General features: G+C 42.7%; 1 protein-coding gene across 1 annotated transcript in view; it reads left to right on the plus strand.

Annotated features, from left to right (window-relative positions):
• Positions 1–21,315, plus strand: part of PIK3C2B (phosphatidylinositol-4-phosphate 3-kinase catalytic subunit type 2 beta) — an 858,553-nt gene that overhangs the window by 751,006 nt on the left and 86,232 nt on the right. Inside the window, exons 24-28 of the mRNA XM_082244643.1 lie at positions 2,030–2,199; positions 2,395–2,551; positions 3,312–3,421; positions 16,631–16,832; positions 17,571–17,695. Of these exons, the coding sequence (XP_082100769.1) occupies positions 2,030–2,199; positions 2,395–2,551; positions 3,312–3,421; positions 16,631–16,832; positions 17,571–17,695 (764 nt within the window). The remainder of the gene's footprint in view (positions 1–2,029; positions 2,200–2,394; positions 2,552–3,311; positions 3,422–16,630; positions 16,833–17,570; positions 17,696–21,315) is intronic.

Consider the following 21,315-nt stretch of genomic DNA (forward strand, 5'->3'; position numbering starts at 1 on the left):
ACAATCTGTAGAACACTAGCTGGTTCTCTGGTCTCTTAAGCCCTGAAGAAGCGAAGTCAAGCGAAGCGCGTTGGCTGCACAGGGATCCATCTTTTCTGACTGAGACCCCACCATCCGGTTACCCATGTTGTGTTCTCATTTTAAATTCATTATATGTAGATGTTATATGTATGCATGTCTTCATAGCATGGTTATGCATGCTTTTTTATGTGAACAGAATTTATCGATAAATATGTATTTTTAACTTTATTTCCGTGTTGCATCATATATTTTGACCATCTCATTTGGGCCTTTAAAACCCCATCTTTTTTCTCTCTTTATGGTTTTTTTCTGAAATAATAGTCACCATGAAATCCTCTACTTTAATACTCTTGTAAAAACTACACTGCCAGGCATTTTAATGGATATTTATTATACTTAGTTTGTAGTTTAAAAATTGGTTAATTGTTGTCCCTTGAAGATGAACTGTGCATTTTACAATCTATATTAATAAAACCCATGTGTCCCTGCGTCCACAGTCCCTGTGTCCGTGGAAATGCACTACTGTGCATGTGCCACAGGACAGCCGTTGGGACTGGGGGCGGGCACTGACCTGTGTAGGCTGGGGGAGCTCCTCGGTGTCGGAGGCCGGGTATTGGGGGTCACCCCCGATAATGGTGCGGTGTGAGGGCCGTTGTACTGCCGATAGTTTCAGTAGCCACCGTTCTGAATTCGTATGTGCTGGGGAGGCGGGAGGCGGAGTTCCGATCAGTTGCCTTAGATTTTAAAATGGCGCCACCCGGCGCCAACATGTCACTGCGCATGCGCCGCTGCTCGGTAAAAGCCGTACACGTTCGGCTCTTTCCGGGAAAGAGCCGAACGTATTCAAGGTTTCCAGAGCCGCGGCGCATACGCAATGACGTGTTGGCGCCGGGATGATTTGTCTCCGGCCGCTCTCCGTAGTTGTAGTCTTGCTGCTCTTTGCCCGGACTCGGAGCTGTCAGTGAGTTTGGTCGGTCGGTGTGCGGATTGTGTGTGTGGCTGGTCATGGCCTCTAGCGGCTCTATCTGATCCCCCGGCGCCTGCCTCTTCTCCTGCCCCATGACGGGGTGCTCCTGCCCGGCCCCAGCATGCGGGTGAGTGTAGACTCTGCGGGGAATATGGATCTGGTCCGGAGCCACCTGCTCAGAGGAACTTCCCTGAAGAGCACCATTATCGGGTAACCCCCAACACCCGGGACCCGGCCTCCAACACCGAGGAGCTCCCCATCCTACACAGGTCAGTGTGACTTACTTCTGGGGCCCCTGACATGGTGCCCACCCCCAGTCCCAACGGCTGTCCGTGGGGCACATGCGCAGTAGCGCAATCCAACAGGGACGGACGCAGAGACACTTGCATATTATTAATATAGAATAGATATCCTACATACATCCCAGTCGGGCGGCCGGCCAAAACTCTTGAAGCGGCGGGTGTGCGCGGGCACGCGGCGGGTACGCGCTCACACGCGAGAGCCGCTTGGTCAGCTCTGCGCGTGTCTCTGTTGCTAGGGCAACAGGGACGCTATGTGCAGAGCTGGCTATGTCATGCGGCTCTCGCGTTGTTAGAAAAAAAAAAAGAAATAAGCGAGAGCCGATAAGTCAGCCATATGTTCTAGCGCCCGTTAATTTAACGGGCTTAATGTCTAGTATATAATAAAATAGCTTTCAGTATAACATACTTTGCTGAAGGGGAACTTTGTTGGTGGTCGATGCTGGAAATTTGAAATGAATTTCCCCCTGCATAACTGCAGGTTAATTGATTTGTTCTGTTTCTTGCTATCGTGTTAATAGGTGTCGGTTGGTACCTAAAATCAGTTTTGGGATGAGAATTACAGATGCAATTTAAGTAAAAATGTCAGTTAAGTTTCTGCAATATCTCTCTACAACAAGAACTTATCATTCTATCATATGTTGTTTTGAGGTTGGCAGTTTGATTCAAGTATTCTGTACATTTAAAATGCAGATAGAAGAGGTTACATTTCTAGTAGTACTCACTACTCTCTACTTTCCAGGCAGTAGAGAACTTCATCTATTCGTGTGCAGGATGTTGTGTAGCTACCTATGTGCTTGGCATATGCGATCGGCACAATGATAACATCATGCTGAAGACTAGTGGCCATATGTTTCACATAGACTTTGGACGCTTTTTAGGACATGCACAAATGTTTGGCAATATAAAACGGTGAGTTTGAGAATTTAGATATTTTTACTTCAAATCATGTACACTAATAACATATTCACAAGGCAGAATTGCCAGAATACTTTCCTTTATAAAAAGAAATGTTGACCCACACTCTCAAATAGTAAATGTAAATGCAATTTTGAATTGATTTCATTCTTCAAAAGGAGAAACATGTATTATTTTTAATGACCGCAGGGACCGTGCTCCTTTTGTGTTCACTTCAGACATGGCATATGTCATAAATGGAGGAGACAAGACATCAAGCCGCTTCCATGACTTTGTTGATTTGTGCTGTCAAGCCTACAATCTCATCCGCAAGCATACCCACTTATTTCTCAACCTACTGGGACTGGTAAGCTAACAAATGTAACAGAACAATTTTCTTGATCTTCCTAATTGTACAAAACTCTGTGTTTGTTATTCTTTTATGTCAAACATTAACAGAGGCATGGACTCCAGAGAGAGAGATATCATTTTGCCCCTTTACAAATCATTAGTAATACCTCATCTGGAATATGCAGTTTAGTTTTGGCCACCAGTTCTTAAAAAGAATATCGGGGAACTGGAGAAAGTGCAGAGAAGGGCAACCAAACTGATAAGAGGCATGGAGGAGCTCAGCTATGAGAAAAGATTAGCGGAAATGTCTAGCACAGGGATTCCCAAACTATGGCCCTGAAGCTGTTGCAGAACTACACATCCCATGAGGCATTGTAAAACTCTGACATTCACATACATGACTAGGCATGATGGGAATTGTAGTTCCTGAACAACTGGAGGGCCGTAGTTTAGGAATCCCTGGTCTAGCAAATACCAGAAGCTGATATCTAGTAATTCTGATCAAAGTAGGAGGAAGTTTGAATATTTAACGAGTTGTTTTAGAATATACTTTCTACACTAAGGTTAGCTTTCTCTGCCTATACTTCTAAGCTTAGTTTAGTTAAAGTAGTTGTAAAGGCTAAAGGTTTTTTAACCCTAATGCCTGCAAAACCTTACAACAGCAGAGCAACTCTGTGCAAAACCATTGCACAGAGCAGGTAAGTAAAACATGTTATTTAAAAAAATAAATAAACATTTACAATCACTTTAGGCCTGTTCTCTGTTTCTGCCTTTAGATGTTGTCATGTGGTATTCCAGAGCTATCTGACCTGCAGGATTTGAAGTATGTGTATGATGCTTTGCGCCCACAAGATTCTGAAGCTGATGCTACAACCTATTTCACACGGTAATCAAAAAAAATTATGTTTAGAATCTCTTGACAAATCTCTTTGATATATGAGCAAGTGTTATAGAGTTCAATGTATAGTTTATTTACAGGTTTATGGATGTATGGAGATTAAACAGATGAAAAAACTTTTTCTAAGTGCTCCAACTCCTCCCAGAATTTGGCTAATTCTGCCCTTGTCCTTCTACATAATTTCTTGGCAATTAAAATTAAAAAAATGTTTTAAAGGGATCTTTGGATTCTCCCTGAATTCTATGCTTGTCAACATAATGAATTTCCTGCATAAGTACAGTGTAAAAAGAGAAAGATTTTTTTCCCCCCTTACAATTTTTTTTAAAGGGTAAGGGCTCCTGATATGGGATTGGCAAGACAGATGGTACTGATAGAATATTAGTTTCTCGCTCTCACTCTTCTTCACCACCTCACCCTCCAACTGCCTTACTGTTACCCGTAGAAAGACAATGGTTTGGTGGTGAATTGGCGCAAGAAGAGGTCTCAAAAAAAAAGTCTGGTCCTGGGGACCCGGGGGAGGGGGGGGAGGGAGAAGGGAAACACCAGGGGTGGGGGGACCCCCAAACAGTTCAGGGGGTAGCTGTCCACTGTAGCGGCTGCCGGCGGAAGAGACAGAAGAGATCTCTGGGGGGAGACAAGAGGGAAGACAGCGCAGCGCCTTCTAAGTGCAGCAAGACATTTATTGAAGTATGTGCAGCAGTATTACACTCCCATTTAGTCGGTGAATAAGATGCAGTTAGTCAAGTAATGTTGATCATCAGGAGCATCACTGGAGCGGGTCCTGTTGGTGGAGGCAATGGATCCCGGTGAGAGCGGCAGGGGGGTTCCTCCGTGTGTACAGGGATGGCCTCGGTGGTGTCCGTGGGCTCCTCGTCAACTGGTGGAACGCTGGCACTCGTGGGTCCTGGGATCCTGACGTCACTCCTGGCGGTGATGCGGGATGCTACGGCGACGCGTTATCGGAGCATGCGCTCCTTCTTCAGGCCGTGGATGCACCATGTTTGGACAGTCCTATTACACTATAGTTTCCCACATGGTCTGTTATTCCCCTCCCCATGCATTTAACCACATCAGTTTGTGTACCCACACACCCCACCTAGTGGCCAAACACCGATATTCCACCTATTGCAGACTTTCACGCCATGCTTTTTGCCTCCCCTGAGCCACCGTCCTTATCACTGCATAAATGCCCTGTCCAAATAAATGTCTTGCTGCACTTAGAAGACGCTGCGCTGTCTTCCCTCCAGTTACCCGTAGAAACCTACGCCATCTTGACCCTTCTCTTCTGTACTCTACTACCAACCACCTCTATGACAAAATCGCAGCCCTGTCCAGCACCAACCTAGCCACTTCTGTCTACAATGCTTCACTTTTAGCCTCCCTGAACACACTGGCCCCCTTTCACTACACATCAAATCAGGCCCCGACCCCTTCAACCTTAGCAAACAGATAACACTAGAAGTCTGAAAAAGTATAGCTGTGCTCTTGAGCGCCTATGGCATAAGACTAGGTCTCTGAAAGATTTCAACCAATATAAATACAAATATACAATTCCAGTCTCCACACTGCCAAGCAGACATTTTTTATCACTCTCATTGACAACTTATCATCCCGTCCCCGGCAACTGTTCTCTACCTTCAATTATCTTCTATGTCCTCCACTGCTTCCACCCGCTAACTCACTCACTGCCCAGAAGATCGCCAATCACTTCCAACAGAAGATTGATACAATTTGTGAGGAGATCTCTGCTGTTCAGATACCTACCACGCTTTACACGTCATGCCCACAGTTACAATCACTACTTCCCTTATTCAACCCCACCACTATAGACGAGGTTGCTAAACTACTTGCTAACGTCCAGCTAACCACCTGCCCTCTGGATCATGTTCCCTCGCAAATGCTACGTTCACCCTCTATTGTACACTCTATAATCCACATCTTCAATCTCTCCTTCTCTTCTGGCATCTTCTCCAACTCTCTAAAACATGCACTGGTCAGCCCCATACTTAAAAATCCCTCACTGGACCCAACCAATCTTCGAAACCTACACCCTATCTCCTTGCTCCCCTTTTTATCCAAACTCCTTGAACGTCTGGTCAAAAACTGACTGAGCGACCACCTTGCCGAGAATAGCTTTCTTGATCCCCTTCAGTCTGGATTTCGGGTTCAACACTCCACAGAAACTGCTCTCCTAAAACTAACAAACGATCTACTAACGGACAAAACCAATGGACACTATTCTGTACTTCTACTCCTGGACCTTTCTGCTGCCTTTGATACGTTTGGCCACCCCCTCCTCCTCAAAAAAACACTACGCCTTTGGTCTTCATGATTGTACTCTTCACTGGTTCTCTTCCTACTTATCCAACCGCACCTTCCGCGTTACTTATAATTCTACTTCCTCCTCTCCTCTTCATTTCTCTGTTGGGGTCCCCCAAGGTTCTGTTCTTGGACCTCTCCTATTTTCAATCTACACCTCCTCTCTGGGTCATGGCTTTCAATACCAGCTCTATGCTGATGATACCCAAATCTATTTATCCACCCCTCAGCTCACTCCCTCAGTCTCCTCTCGTATTACTTATTTACTAGCAGAAATATTAGTCTGGATGTCACACCACTTCCTCAAATGCAATCTATCCAAAACTGAACTTATAATTTTTCCTCCACCACGTGCCACTTCCCCTGATCTCTCTGTCAAAATCGACGGCACAACGATCAGCCAATCCCCACATGCCAAGGTCCTAGGTGTAGTCCTGGACTCTGAACTCTTGCCGCCTCAACCTCCGCAACATCTCCAAAATATGCCCCTTTCTAACCAATGACACAACAATGCTCCTAGTTCACTCCCTGGTCATCTCACGCCTCGACTACTGCAATTCCCTTCTCATTGGCTTACCTCTACATAGGCTATCCCCCGTTCAATTCATCATGAATGCTGCTGCGAGACTCCCACACCTTACCAATCGCTCAGTGTCCGCTACTCCTCTCTGTCAGTCCCTCCACTGGCTTCTGCTCACCCAAAAAATTTAATTCAAAATACTAACAACATCTTAAAAAAACCATCCACAATTTAGCCCCCAGCTATATCACTAGCCTAGTCTCAAAATACTAACCGAATCGCTCTCTTCGTTCCTCTAAAAACCACCTGCTCTCCAGCTCCCTCGTCACCTCCTCCCATGCTTGCCTCCAGGACTTTTCCAGAGCCTCTTTAATCCTATGTAACTCCATACCCCAATTATCTCCTACTCTATTAGCTTTTAGGCGATCCCTGAAAACTCTCCTCTTCTGAGAAGCCTATCCTACCCACAGCTAACAACCATACTTACATTTTCTCCATCAGCTCATCCCCCACAGTTATTGGCTTTTCTTTCACTTGACCCTCCCTTCTAGATTGTAAGCTCTAACTAATTCCTCCTGTATTGAATTGCATTGTAACTGTATTGTCTTCCCTCGTATTGTAAAGCTCTGCTGGCGCTTTATTAAATCTTGTATAAGAATAATAATAATAGAATACCTGTAACATTTTTAATTCAGTGATAAACAAGGGGATATAAAGTGTTATTTTCGGTGAGCTTATTTTAAAGTCCCTGACTAATAGATTCATTGAAATCTCTAAGGCTAGGTTTAAAACACACTGCAGTTGGCAATCTGCAGTGGGTGTCAATGTTGACGACACCCCAAATGCAGGTCACAACCACAGTGTGTTTGCCCCCACTGGATCGCATGGTACAAAAGTTCCATGCGATCCGGCTTTAATGCATTTTCAAAAGTAGCGCATGCGCTACTTTTGGTGTAATGCAGTGCGGTTTGAGCCCATTCCAAATGATTGTAAGTACATGAAACATAGGGCGCTTCTGTTGGGAAAATCAATCCTCAATGGTGAAGGAGGGGGGGGGGGGGTATGGATGGGCTTGCGTGATCATGCAGGGGGTACCGCACTGACACTGGGGCAGCTCTTGTGAATTGGTAGAAGCGACTATAACTGATAAAGCGATTGGTCTGACGTAGGAGCACTACTGTGCATGTTCCGAAATGCGTTACCGCCCCGTGCTGTCCACAGGCAAGGTATGCGTTCCATCGCAGCCTCAGACGGAGGAACTGCCCCTGGCTTGGCTCCTTTACTCCAGCATCTCTCCTTGTTGCTGGACAGCCTAGGAAGATAGAGCCACAGGGTCAGGAATGGACCCCGAGTGATAGCATTACATTCGCCCATCTTGTACGCTTTTTATTCTCCGTGTGCAAATAAAGGTATTACAAGCTGCACTTGTAATGCACTTGAGGCGCCTTCTTCGTTTCTTGCATTCCAAATGATTGGGCTTTAATTGCACTACACTGAATCGTTTATGAACTGCACAGGAATACAGTGTTCCTTTGCGATTTATAGTGTGAACTGAGGCTAGTGTGTTGTTTCGTAAAGGGGTCCTAGTTTGGATGGTATGTTAGTCTCTGCAGTAATTGACAAGTCTGAGAATGGCTCTCAGTTGTCGGGTGTTACGAGGTCTCTGGATGTCCTTTAATGTCTGTATTCTCTGAGTAGTTAGATGTCGGGTACCCTGAGAAATGCAATGATCTAAAAAATAACCTTCTCCTTGCAGAACTGGCCTAGCCTGCTATGGAGAGGTTCAGTCATTCTTAAATACACTGTCTGGCCCATGAGACCTACGGTGGGAGTTGTCTCCCCTGGAAGGGGAACCTTGCCTCTGGGGTCTTGAGATCTTAGAACAGTTTTGGCTGCATCAGTGTCAATGAGGCAAGGGAGGGGATATTTTAATTCCTCTAGGAATAGATTGATGTGGGCTGACACTGGTTTACCAGCGCCCTATGATGAGTCATAGTCGTTTCTGACCATAGCCTAGCTTTGAAGTTTCCGGATCCTCCGGAATAAATTGTCACTTACCCCACGGACCAGCCGGGTTGGTTGGACAATTATGCATGATGTACCCTGACTTTCCACATCCATAGCAGACCTGTTAAAAAAAACTCATAATTTGCCACAGAGTTAGAAGGAGAGGGTTCAGGTGTTATGACAGGCTGTTGAGAGATAGAGAGTGTGAGGTGGGAGGATGTTAACAGTATTGAGGTCTGTACTGTGAGCTGAAGAAAACCAAGATTAACGTGCAGAGACAGTGTTGTCAATAACAGGCCGTGAATCAGGAGAGACAATGACAGGTTCAGTGTCAGCAGATCTGGCTCGTCGCAGTAAAGTTAGCCCAGGAAGAGCTTCCTCTACTTCCCTCACTGTTTCGCTGGACTCGGCTATCTCATCCGGCCAAGTGTACATAATGCGGTTCTTCTGGACTGAAACTGCCTCATGCACGCCTTGCTGATTGACCATAATAGATCTCTGAAGCCACAATTGCGCTATGCCTAGCATCTTTGTTGCCTGGAGCCTAGTTACTCCTCCCATCTGCAGACATCAAATGTAGCTTCCAAAGGAATGCACCAACTGGTTGCCTTGGTTATGACACTTCCTGAGGGGTCTCATGGACTGAGTCCCAAGCGCAGACTTCATGTCCCGGGGGGGTGCTGCATTTCCCCCCCTTGCATGGACAAACCGTTGCCCATGACAATTGGAATCATTCGCACCTGGTTTAGGAGCAACACTGCCAGGCATCTGCTTTGACAGTGTCGGCTTGCTTTTGGACTCCGATTATTTTACATGGCCCTCCGTCGTTCAGCTAGAAAACCTTAACCGGGTGGCTTGGTAATGCTATACAGCTTATCAACCCCCACTCGCTTCCCAACTCTGGTTATTTTACACGGCCAAATGTGGGGCAGGTTTCAGTATCTACTCCTCACACGTTGAAGGCTGAAACAAGCGTGTCGCTATCACCCGTTTCACGTAGATGGCCCAAAGTACACACGTTTGTTTCGACCTAGCCGGTGCAGCCAAACAACCCCGAAAGCACAATGAAAGTCCTCCCTATACAAACCTTGGCTTCACTCTATTCCTTGATGTTACAGTAAAAATTATTGAGATGCTGGTTATTGATTGCACACTGGAAGGTATACCGTCCCTACCTAAAACCCAATCTGCAGCACCAAAAACACTACATTTGTGAGAAATAACTGCTACTCGGCACAAAACAAACCCGATTCTAACCGAAAACTGAATCAAATAAAAGAATGGATCAGTCACACTCCACACTGTAGTCTATCATTGAAAAACTTAGTTACTACAAAAATAAGACAAAATGCACTACAAAAATAGCTTAAACACAAATGCTTACAAAAAGACTGAGAACAGTTATAAAACAAAATATTTACCCCTAAAAACAGACATAAAAACACAAAAAAAACAGATGGGTTGGATATATATATGCTAAATTTCAACAAAAAGACGAACGAAGGTTAGCTAGAAAAACAACCGCAATGATTCTGTAAAAATCCCCCTAGATTCAATTAAAATGAAGAAACCCCACTTAAAACTGAAATACAGTACAAGAATCACACAATCGCTCTAAAACAAAGTTGCCCTTTTTAAACAAAAAAGAGAAAAATGTTTAGAAATACCAAAAAAGGAAACAGAAGAGGTGGTTTGTTAAAACTCAAAAAGGTGGCTCAGCCACGTGGGTTTCAACACCACCAAACAAAATAGATGGATGTAGAACCTAAAATGGCCGCCACACAAAGTAAATTGTGTTACAACCTTGTGGGTCTCAATGCTAAAACAAGATAGCGGCCAAACACATGGTTGACACAAAATGGTGGCACTGTGAACCACCAGCCACAATAGAAGTATGTAAAAACAAAAAGTCAAGCAAACACCGTGTTTCTTGGTATAAAAACAAAAAGATGGTACTAAAAACATGAAAAACAGAATTTACGATTAACCGGATTCAAAATAAAGTGTAGTGTATCCTCATAGAATACTGATTTTCAGTTAAGCGGCACAATCTGCCACTTAAAACGGAAACTCAATACAAAACCGGGATGTCAAACTTTAGAGTCTAAAACAACTACCAGTTTCACTAATAAACGAGTCGCCAAAAAACAATCTCAGCACATACACAAACCGATTGTTATACTAAAACGCGGTATCCGCAGCCAAAACCAACACTGACTCATAATCTATTGCTATCCTATCGAACTAAACTGATATTACAAAAGAGATGCTGAAAAGGAAATATTTAACACATACAGTGGTGATCGAAAGTTTGGGCACCCCAGGTAAACATTTGTATTAATGTGCATAAAGAAGCCAAGGAAAGATGGAAAAATCTCCAAGAGGCATCAAATTACAGATTAGACATTTTTATAATATGTCAACAAAAGTTAGATTTTATTTCCATCATTTACACTTTCAAAATAACAGAAAACAAAAAAATGGCGTCTGCAAAAGTTTGGGCACCCTGCAGAGTTAATATCTTGTACTGCCCCCTTTCTTTGGCAAGTATCACAGCTTGTAAACGCTTTTTGTAGCCAGCCGAGAGTCTTTCAATTCTTGTTTGAGGTATCTTTGCCCATTCTTCCTTACAAAAGTCTTCCAGTTCTTTGAGATTTCTGGGCTGTCTGTCACGCACTGCTCTTTTAAGGTCTATCCATAGATTTTCAATTATGTTGAGGTCAGGAGATTGTGAGGGCCATGGCAAAACCTTCAGTTTACGCCTCTTGATGTAATCCCCCTTGGATTTCGATCTGTTTTTAGGATCATTATCCATTTGTAGAAGCCATCCTCTCTTTAACTTCAGCTTTTTCACAGATGGCATCAAGTAACCATCCAAAATTTGCTGAAATTTTATTGAATCCATTTTTCCTTCTACTCGTGAGATGTGCCATTGGCTGCAATACAACCCCAAAGCATGATTGATTCACCCCCATGCTTAACAGTTGGACAGAGGTTCTTTTCATTAAATTCTGTGCCCCTTCTCCAAACGTACCTTTGCTCATTCTGGCCAAAAAGTTCAATTTTAACCTCATCGGTGCACAAAACTTGTTTCCAAAATGCATCAGGCTTGTCTATATGTTCATTTGCAAAGTTCAAATGCTGATTTTTGTGGTGAGGACGTAGACGAGGTTTTCTTCTGATGACTCCATGAAGACCATATTTGTACAAGTATCTCTTTATAGTGGAATAGTGTACCACAACTCCAGTGTATGCCAGATCTTTCTGGAGGGATCGTGCAGTCAAACATGGGTTTTGAATTGTTTTTCTCACAATCCTGCGAGCTGTTCTGTCTGATATTTTTCTTGGTCTTCCAGATCTTGCTTTAACTTCCACTGTTCCTGATGACTGCCATTTCTTAATTACATTCTGAACAGAGGATATTGACATCTGAATACGCCTTGCTATCTTCTTATAGCCTTCTCCAGCTTTGTCAGCGTCAACTATTTTCAGTTTCAGTTTTCTAGACAACTGCTTAGAAGATCCCATGGTGCTGATTGTTGGGGCAAGGTCAGATGAGTCTGGGCATTTAAAACCTTTGAGATTGACATCACCTGGTCTTCCCAGACGATGATTGAGAACAATCCATGACACTGGCAGGTCTCAGCCTTGCAAAGGGGGCAGTGCATGCTATAAATTCTGCAGGGTGCCCAAACTTTTGCAGACGCCATTTTTTTTGTTTTCTGTCATTTTGAAAGTGTCCATGATTGGCTTCTTTATGCACAATAGATATTTTTACCTGGGGTGCCCAAACATTCGATCACCACTGTATATCACAACCCCTGGATGTATTAACTGGGAACCTTGTAAAAGACTGCCGTACAAGTTTCTTCCCCAATTATTAGACCTTAACCCCAGCCACAAATGTTAATGCAAAACACCCCATCGTTATACAAAAGAGCGAAAGCTGCAAATAAAAAAGGTCCTTTGCTAAGCTGTGTTTCTAACTTCCACAGCGGACAAAGAAAGTAAGCTTTAGTCTAAAGCAACATATTTTCAAAAACTGAAATGAAGTGTGTCTTACCACAAACGGCCGGCCTTTGTTGCACTGGATTAAACTCACTCCCCTATTTTTTTCCGCTGTGAAGTTAGAAACCTTTGGCTAGAACTTCTGGCTCGCCATTACTGTGATGGAAATTATTGGGGTTTGGGGCATAGAAATTCTCTTGGTGCTCTGAAAACTTCACTACGCTGAAAAGCACACTTGTGGATATTAATACATGCCAAGCGCCATTAATCCCATGTACTGAAAAGTACAATGTACAGCTCTTTTGTATAAAGAAATCCAAGTGCTCTGCAACAAAGAAGGAAACAGTTGCACGCTGTGTGAAAAGGGTTTACAGTGGGAGGGGACAACTGTACCACACAACCAATCACAAACATGTACACATTCAAAGGATCAATAGAAAGGGGAGTGTATGTTCATGCCCAAGCGGAGCCACGTGCCTGAGTTTACCGCCATTGGGTGCACGAGCGACCATGTACTATTACGAACAATGAAACCCACGTGTAGGAAAAAAACTATAAACAATGGAACTAGCGTGTATCTCATGAACGTTGCCCCTCTAATAAGTGTGTATGCACTACCATCATAACTTGTTATAGTGAATCCTATATAGTATAGTTCATAAAAAACATTTTTGATAGTGATGATGCTACTGTTCCAGTGAATGAGACTTCATCTGCAAAGGACAATAGCAGCAGTATTTCAATCATGCGGATCAAGCATAACAGAAAGCTACCAGCCATTATTCCAGCAAAAGGGCATGATATCAAAATTATAAAAATTCCACATCACAAACATATCTCCGTCAGTGAATACCGGGGCCCTGGCTGGCCAATATACATTTGTGCGGTGGAGTTCGCCTCGCACTGCCATAGATCCGGACCGGCACTTGCTTGTTCGCGCAGCCGCTCAGAGCGCCCGCCGATGGGGATGATCAGGCAAGTAGCGTGCAGTCTCCATTTAATGGAAGGTTTCCACAACTACAGGTCTTTCCTCAATGCCAGTTAGTCATATTCGCTGTGCATTGCGATTACAGGTAAACTGACACTGGGAGACATAATGGCAGTTTAACTAAAAACACATCCTAAAAAATGTACAAACAAATATCATTAAAATTTCCACAACACTTGGACCCCTATTACAATAGAGTCTTCCTCTCCAGAGTCTTATACTGCTCTAATGCATGAATCTGAAACCTGAAATATTTCATCAAGACCTGCAATAACCACTTCTGAATTTTCACAGTAGTTTTTGCTTACTCAACATAACCCAGTAAAACGCCTCCACTTCGAAGTGTTGCGAAGCCCCACTTATTATGATCTCTTATAATTTAGAGCCTTCACATCCTTCTCCTAAAGTGTTTTTCAGCACCTATATGACTTCTCTTTTACAAGAGGTACTTGTTCATCTTATTGAGGCAGTATGTTCTACTCTAAACTAGGGCATGGGCCTGCCTTTCCAAGTACTGGGTCTTATAAAGCTGTGGCTTCCAAGACCTTCCTATTATAGTCTGCTTTTTAAAACCTTCCTTTATGAGGACTGGAAACAACCTGTGGAATCATGGCTCCCTCCTGGCAATGTTATGGCTCGTACACACTTGACGAAAATCGGACAAAATATCCTCTGATTTTTCTCTCTCATGCTCAGCGGTCATAACCGTTTTTAGTTGACAGTGCATAATGTTCACGAAATTTCTCGTCCGATTTTTTTTTTTTTTTGGGGACGTTTGTACCTAGACTTCGGGTCGTCAGCAACTTCAGATCATGCGCGCTCTTTTGTATCCGATTTTTCGCGGGCGTACTGCATACACATTAAACGAAAATTGGTCATGCTGGAGACAATTTTGGTGTTTGTCCCTCCGTTTTTTTTGTTGAAAATTTCGACATCGGCTGCTGAAAGTTGTGTACACACTAGCCCAAGATCATACGATTTTACCTCGGATGGGAATTTTCAGCAGATTTTCTACTAGTGTGTACCCCACTTTAGAAGCTAATTAAGTATAGTGCTTTAGGGAGCTTTTTCTCTTTGATGGGGAATTTACTGGTATGGGGACTCTGCCCACTGTAGAAAATCCAGTTACACAGGTTGGTGATTTTCTTATCTTTAGGGATTTTACTGACCCTTCTAAGGTGTCAGCTTGATTTATCTGGTGTAATTGTTTGTCTCTTATTAGCGGTGACTCAAATTTTTCCATCCATTTCAGAGTGGATTAACTTGCTTAAACCAGACCACTATTTTTTACCTTCAGATACTGGAACTTTTCAAGCAAATATCTAAAGCTCTATATTACAGCTGTGATGGTCTTTTATCGGCTTCTAGACTTATGTCCCGCATGGACTTAGCGTCTGTGCACATACACAGCCAAAAGTTTTGAGAATGACACATATAATATTTTCACAAAGTCTGCTGCTTCAGTGTTTTTATATATTTTTGTTGGGTGTTACTATGGTATACTGAAGTGTAATTACAAGCATTTCATTAGTGTCAAAGGCTGTTATTGACAATTACATTAAATTTATGCAGAGTCAATATTTGCAGTGTTGAACCTTCTTTTTTAATACCTCTGCAATTCACCCTGGCTTGATGTCAATCAACTTTTGGGCCACATCCTGACTGATGGCAGCCCATTCTTGCATAATCAATGCTTAGAATTTGTGGGATTTCTTTTGTTCACTCGCCTCTTGAGGATTGACCACAAATTCTCAATGGGATTAAGGTCTGGGGTGTTTCCTGGCCATAGACTCAAAATTTCATTTTTTTTTGTTCCCCAAGCCACTTAGCTATCACTTTTGCCTTATGGCAAGGTGCTCCATCGTGCTGGAAAAGGCATTTTTTTGTCGCAAAACTGTTCTTGGATGGTTGGGAGAAGTTGCTCTCGCAGGATGTTTTTGTACTATTCTTTATTCATGGCTGTATTCTTAGGCACAATTGTGAGTGAGCCCACTCGCTTGGCTGAGAAGCAATCCCACACATGAATGGTCTCATAAAGCTTTACTGTCGGCATGACACAGGACTGATGGTAGCACTCCCCTTTTCCTCTCTGGACAAGGTTTTTACGGATGCCCCAAATAATCGGAAAGGGGATTCATCAGAGAAAATGACTTTACCCTATTCCTCAGCAGTCCAATCCCTGTACTTTTTACAGAATATCAGTATGCCACTGATGTTTTTCCTGGAGAGAAGTGGCTTGTTTGCTGCCCTTCTTGACACCAGGCCATCCTGCAAATGTCTTTGCCTCCTTGTGCGTGCAGATGCACTCACACCTGCCAGCTGCCATACCTGAGCAAGCTGGGGGCTCTCATTGGTGCCCCATCCCACAGCTGAACCTACTGTAGGAGACAGCCCTGGTGCTTGCTGGACTTTCTTGGGTGCCCCGAAGCCTTCACAAATGCAGTGGGAATGTTTTTTTTTTATGAAATTAAGTTAATTTTTAATGTCAAAGAGGGACTTGGCAATTCATTTCAATTTATCTTATCACTCTTCATAACATTCTAGAGTATATGCAAATTGCCATCATACAAACTGAGACAGCAGACTTTGTGAAAATGTTTTATTTGTGTCATTTTCAAAACTTTTGGCCACGGCTGTTCATACTTACATTATATTTTTCTCCCCCGCCATTCGGTTCAGCCACTGGGAACAAAGAAAGGATGTCCTAGTAGCTTTAATCAGAGCTTTCACAGGGTCTAAGCCTGTCTACTCACTTCTTTGTGACTATTAATTGAAAGAAAAATGAAAAGAAAGAAAAGTCACATGCTCATTCATATATACAAGTACTGGGCATTTTCCTCCTAATTGGCAGATGAACTGAGCTACTTGGAAGTGAAACGTGGATATATGCTGCTAGGAAAGGAACGTTAAAGCGAACTTGCTGCTGTACCTACAAGGATGGTATAGGTTTACATTAACTGACATGGCTAAGGACTTGCTTGCCAGAGACTCATAAGTGTTTTCTGGAACTGCTTTTGCTTATGTCAGCTTTGAAGGGATTCATACTATTCTGTTGATACCTTTGTTAGCTTATTTAACTAAATGTACACTGCATAATGATTTTTACCATTAGACTGATGTTAAAATAAAATCTATTATTATTATTATCATCTTTATTTTAACAGTCTGTTTCTGATTGTTTTACGGACAAGATTAATATTAGTTATTAAACTTTACTCTCTGTTGTAGTAAATTTCCAACAGGCATTAGGCATGTAAGGTTATGGCTTTTGATTAATTAGGTATTACTTGTGAGAGAATCAGAAAGGATACATTCTGGGCTGTTTTACATTGTGTTTTTATCTTCTTTTTCCCAGTCTTATAGAATCCAGCCTTGGATCAGTGGCTACGAAGCTGAATTTTTTCATACATAATCTTGCGCAGCTGAAGTTTAGTGGTTCAGATGAGCGTCTCATACTCTCCTTCGTTCCAAAAGTCCATACAATGAAAATGGATGGGAGAATCTGTGATGTCTTTCTTACTAGATATAAGAAGATATGTAATCCTAATAAAGGATATGTAAGTAAATGCATAGCGTTATGTCCCAAGATGGTAAAAGATGAAGGGCATCTTTTATTGCAGTTTATAGAAAGGGGACCAAAAAGCAAGTCATTATAAAATTTTCTTATCTTCAACCACGAGTTTTACATGTAGCATAATCTTACTGTTAACAGTGGCTTACTTTATATCAGGCATGTCCAACCTGCGGCCCGGAACCGCAGGCAATGCGGCCCACTGCCCCCTGACAATTTTTTTTTTTTGCTGGGGAGGAAGGAAGTCGGGTCGGGGGCACGGCCACAGCAGCTTCCAACTAACAGTAGGCAGAGGCTGCCTCAGAGGGGAGGGGAGCATGTGCAGTGTTTCTGACTCCTACCACCATAACCACTTCAAATCACTGAAGTGGCCATGGTGGTTAGAGTGTTCCTTTATTATCTCTCAAAAGAAGTAAACCTCTGTATACTGATTCCATTTCATTTGATCATCCTCTAGTTGTGTTAAATTAGTGTGGGGGGGGGGGGGGCGCGACGGCGTGGGAAGGGCACGGCAGCATTTTATTACTTATATACCTTAACTATAGTATATATTTTATATGCGGCCCGAGAAAATTTCTCTACGCTCAATGTGGCCCAGAGAAGCCAAAAGGTTGGACACCCATGCTTTATATCATTGTTTAGGAGAATTACATTCGCCTTATGTTTCACAAATGTGTCTAAATTTACTTCTAAATATTTATAACTTTTTTTTTTATCTTTTCAGGTATTTGTGATCAAAGTAGTCAGAGAAAGTCCAAATGAAACTGCACATATTCAGAGGTCCTTTGAGGAGTTTCAGGAGTTGCATAACAAGCTGAGGCTTATTTTCCCATCATCACAGCTTCCCAGGTAAGGCTTTTGAATGTTAGGTTTGCAAATTAGGATTTAGTGTCTTGTGCTTTTTTTTTTGTCATTGTACAAAAATCACAAGTAAAGGTACATGAGGTGACACTTTTAAACCAGATAGGAGATAATCTCATCTGTGGAAGGCCCCTGCTTGCCCTGCTGTTGTTGTCTTGGAGAATTTAAACAAACAATTGAATGAGTTGTCTTTGTTAACTTGCTTCCTGCTCCTGTTTTCTAAAAGTAGTCAAATCATGTGTATCCAATTGCTGCTGTGTGTCTGTAGTGGTTAAAGGATAAATTCACCTTTCTCCCCATGTTACAGATGTAACATGGGGCATGGTGTTTTGACTAATTTATTACCTCACGTTTTCCTTTAATCCTATCTGGGATTATAAATATAATAGGTGATCGACACCTTTTATCTACTTCAAAAATCAGGCCTTGTTGTATCTCAGTCATTAATAAGAATATTAACAATGAATAACTACTGTGCTAAATAAAAGGAAAAATCAAATCAGATTTATTTATACAGAAGAGAAGCTAGTCACTTATCAAAACAAATATAATGAACTACAAAGTAAGTGAGTAGTACAACAAAAAGAATGAGGTTACTATGGAAATACAAATGCTGTCAATTTATTTAGACAACTTGACAAAAAAGTTACAGAAAAAAGGAACAAAAAATAATGCTGATACGTTACGCAGACATCCTGGTCGTCTGAGGTCTGGGCTCAAAGAGGGCCAAGGCAGAGCATTAACTTGCTTTTAAATCCCCTGTCTGCCCAACCCCCTTTAAGTAAAACAAAAAAAATAAAACAAAAACACCCGTAAAGGAATTTTTGGTAACATTACCACTCTCGGTCAATGGAGGACGTTCTTACATTGACTATCAGGAATTTAAGACGCTGGTCAGTTAGAGATGGACTTTAATGGCATCCCAGTTTTAGTCCGTAGGGTTCAATATTGATTTGGCCCACCCTTTGCAGCTCTAACAGCTGCAACTCTTCTGGGAAGGCTGTCCACAAAGTTTAGGAGTGTGTCTATGGGAATGTTTGACCGTTCTTCCAGAAGCACATTTGTGAGGTCAGGCACTGATGTGGACGGGAAGGTCTGGCTTGCAGTCTCCACTCTTAATTCATCCCAAAGGTGTTCTGTCGGGTTGAGGTCAGGACTCCATCTGTTTTATGGACCTTTCTTTGTGCACTGGTCCAACTAATTTGGTGAAGGGGAGATTATGGTTTGGAGTTATCTTTCAGGGGTGGGGCTTGGCTCCTTAGTTCCAGTGAAGGGAACGCTTAAGACATCAGCAGCAAGACATTTTGGACAGTTTCATGCTCCCAACTTTGAAGGAACAGTTTTGGGGATGGCCCCTTACTCTTCCAACATGACTGTGCACCAGTGCACAAAGCAAGGTCTATAAAGACATGGATGAGCGAGTTTGGGGTGGAGGAACTTGACTCACACCTTTTGAGATGAATTTGAGCGGAGACTGCAAGACAGGCTATCTCGTCCACATCCGTGCCTGACCTCACAAATGCCATTCTGGGGGAATGGTCAAACATTCCCAAAGACACACTCCTAAACCTTCTGGACAGCCTTCCAAGAAGAGTTGAAGCTGTTATAGCTGCAAAGAGTGGGCCAACTCAATATTGAACCCTATGGACTAAGACTGGCATGACATTAAAGTCCGTGTGTGTGTGTGTGTGTATATATATATATATATATATATATATATATATATATAAAGGCAGGCGTCCCAATACTTTTGGTAATATAGTGTGTGTATGTGTGTGTGTGTGTGTGTATATATATATATATATATATGTACAGTCCTCAGCATAAATGAGTACACACCTTTTGAAAAGTAAGTTTTTAATATCTCAATGAACAACTTCTGAAATTTTTACAAAAAATAGATTTTAATTCGTACTTACCTGTAAAATCCATTTCTTGAAGTACATCACGGGACACACAGCCATAATCATAAGATATGGCTTATATTGGCCACCTATAGGTGAAGGGCACTGGCAACCAATCAGAATTTTTTGACCTCCTATATAACCCTTCCCACGCAGGAAGTACCTCAGTTTTGTAGCAAGCAATAAAAGACCCCATAGAAGAGGGGAGGGACCTCTGTGTCCCGTGATGTACTTCAAGAAATGGATTTTACAGATAAGTATGAATTAAAAATCAATTTTTCTTTTCATACATCATGGGACACAGAGCCATAATCATAACATATGGGACGTCCCAAAACAATGCATCTGAGGGGAGGGGGGCACCAAAAAATACCGCCATCTGACCCTTAACAGAAGGATTACACCGCCGCCTGCAGTACACTGCGGCCAAAAGCAGGCTCCTCCTGGGTCCCAACATCCACTCTATAGAAACAAGTGAACGTACGCACCGACGACCAGGTCGCGGCCTTGCAAATCTGAGCCATAGAGGCTTGATGGCGATGTGCCCAGGAGGCACCTACTCCTCTGGTAGAATGTGCCTATACAGGAAAAGGTGGAACCTTTCCTACTAAACCATACGCCTGGGTAATAACCTGGCCAATCCAACAGGAAATCATAGATTTAGATGCTGCCAACCCCTTCCTGGGGCCTTCTGGCTGCACAAACAAGCTCTCGGTCTTATGAATATGAGCTGTTTCCTGTAAATAAAATTTAAATGCAAGCATTACATCAAGGGAATGCAATAACTTTTCCTCCTCTGAGTGAGGATCTGGAAAAAACTAAGGTAGTATAATGTCCTGATTCAAATGAAAGGCGGACACTACCTTGGGCAAAAAACCTAGGTGAGGACATAAAATCTCCCTATCTTGATAAAATATCAAGAATGGCTCTTTACAAGAAAGAGCTGCTAGTTCCTATACTCTACTAGCCGAAGTTATTGCAATCAAAAAGACCTTTGGTCAAAGAAACAGGGGAACCTGCCCCAGAAGTTCAAAGGGCTGTTTTTGCAAAACTGCCAACCCCAAATTTAAGTCCCAAGGACAAAACAATGGCTTCACTGGAGGGAGCAAACGCAATATCCCCCGGACAAAGGTTTGAACCAAAGAAGTGATTGGTTCCTGGAAAAAAAAAACGATAAAGCTGAAATCTGACCTTTAGTTGTACTCAGGGCTAATTTCATATCTACCCCTGCTTGCAGGAAGGATAGAATTCTCCCGATGATATATGTGCGGGATGCCATTTCCTGGCTTCACACCAGGCAATGTAGGATTTCCAGACCCTGTAATAAATATTTCTAGAGACTAAAAACTGGCTTCCTGGTGTTTTATTAGTTTATGAACTGCTGGGCCGGACACACCCTGCTTTTACAAGATTAAGGCTTCAATAGACGTGATAGCAGCTGTACTGGAGGAAAGGCATAGATCAGGGAATTCTCCTCCCAAGGAGTCACCAAAGCATCCACTCCGACTGTGAGTGGATCCCTGGTCCTGGACGCAAATCTCTCCAATTTGTTGTTGAACCTGGATGCCAACAGATCTACTTCTGGGAACCCCCAGCGTGGGCAAATCAATTGAAAAATCTCGGGATGTAAGGACCATTCCCCGGAAACATCTGTTGACGTCTCAAGTAATCTGCCTGCCAGTTCTCTAATCCTGGAATGTATAC

This window comes from Pelophylax lessonae (genome assembly GCF_965119305.1).
Source record: "Pelophylax lessonae genome assembly, chromosome: 2".
Classification (NCBI taxonomy): domain Eukaryota; kingdom Metazoa; phylum Chordata; class Amphibia; order Anura; family Ranidae; genus Pelophylax; species Pelophylax lessonae.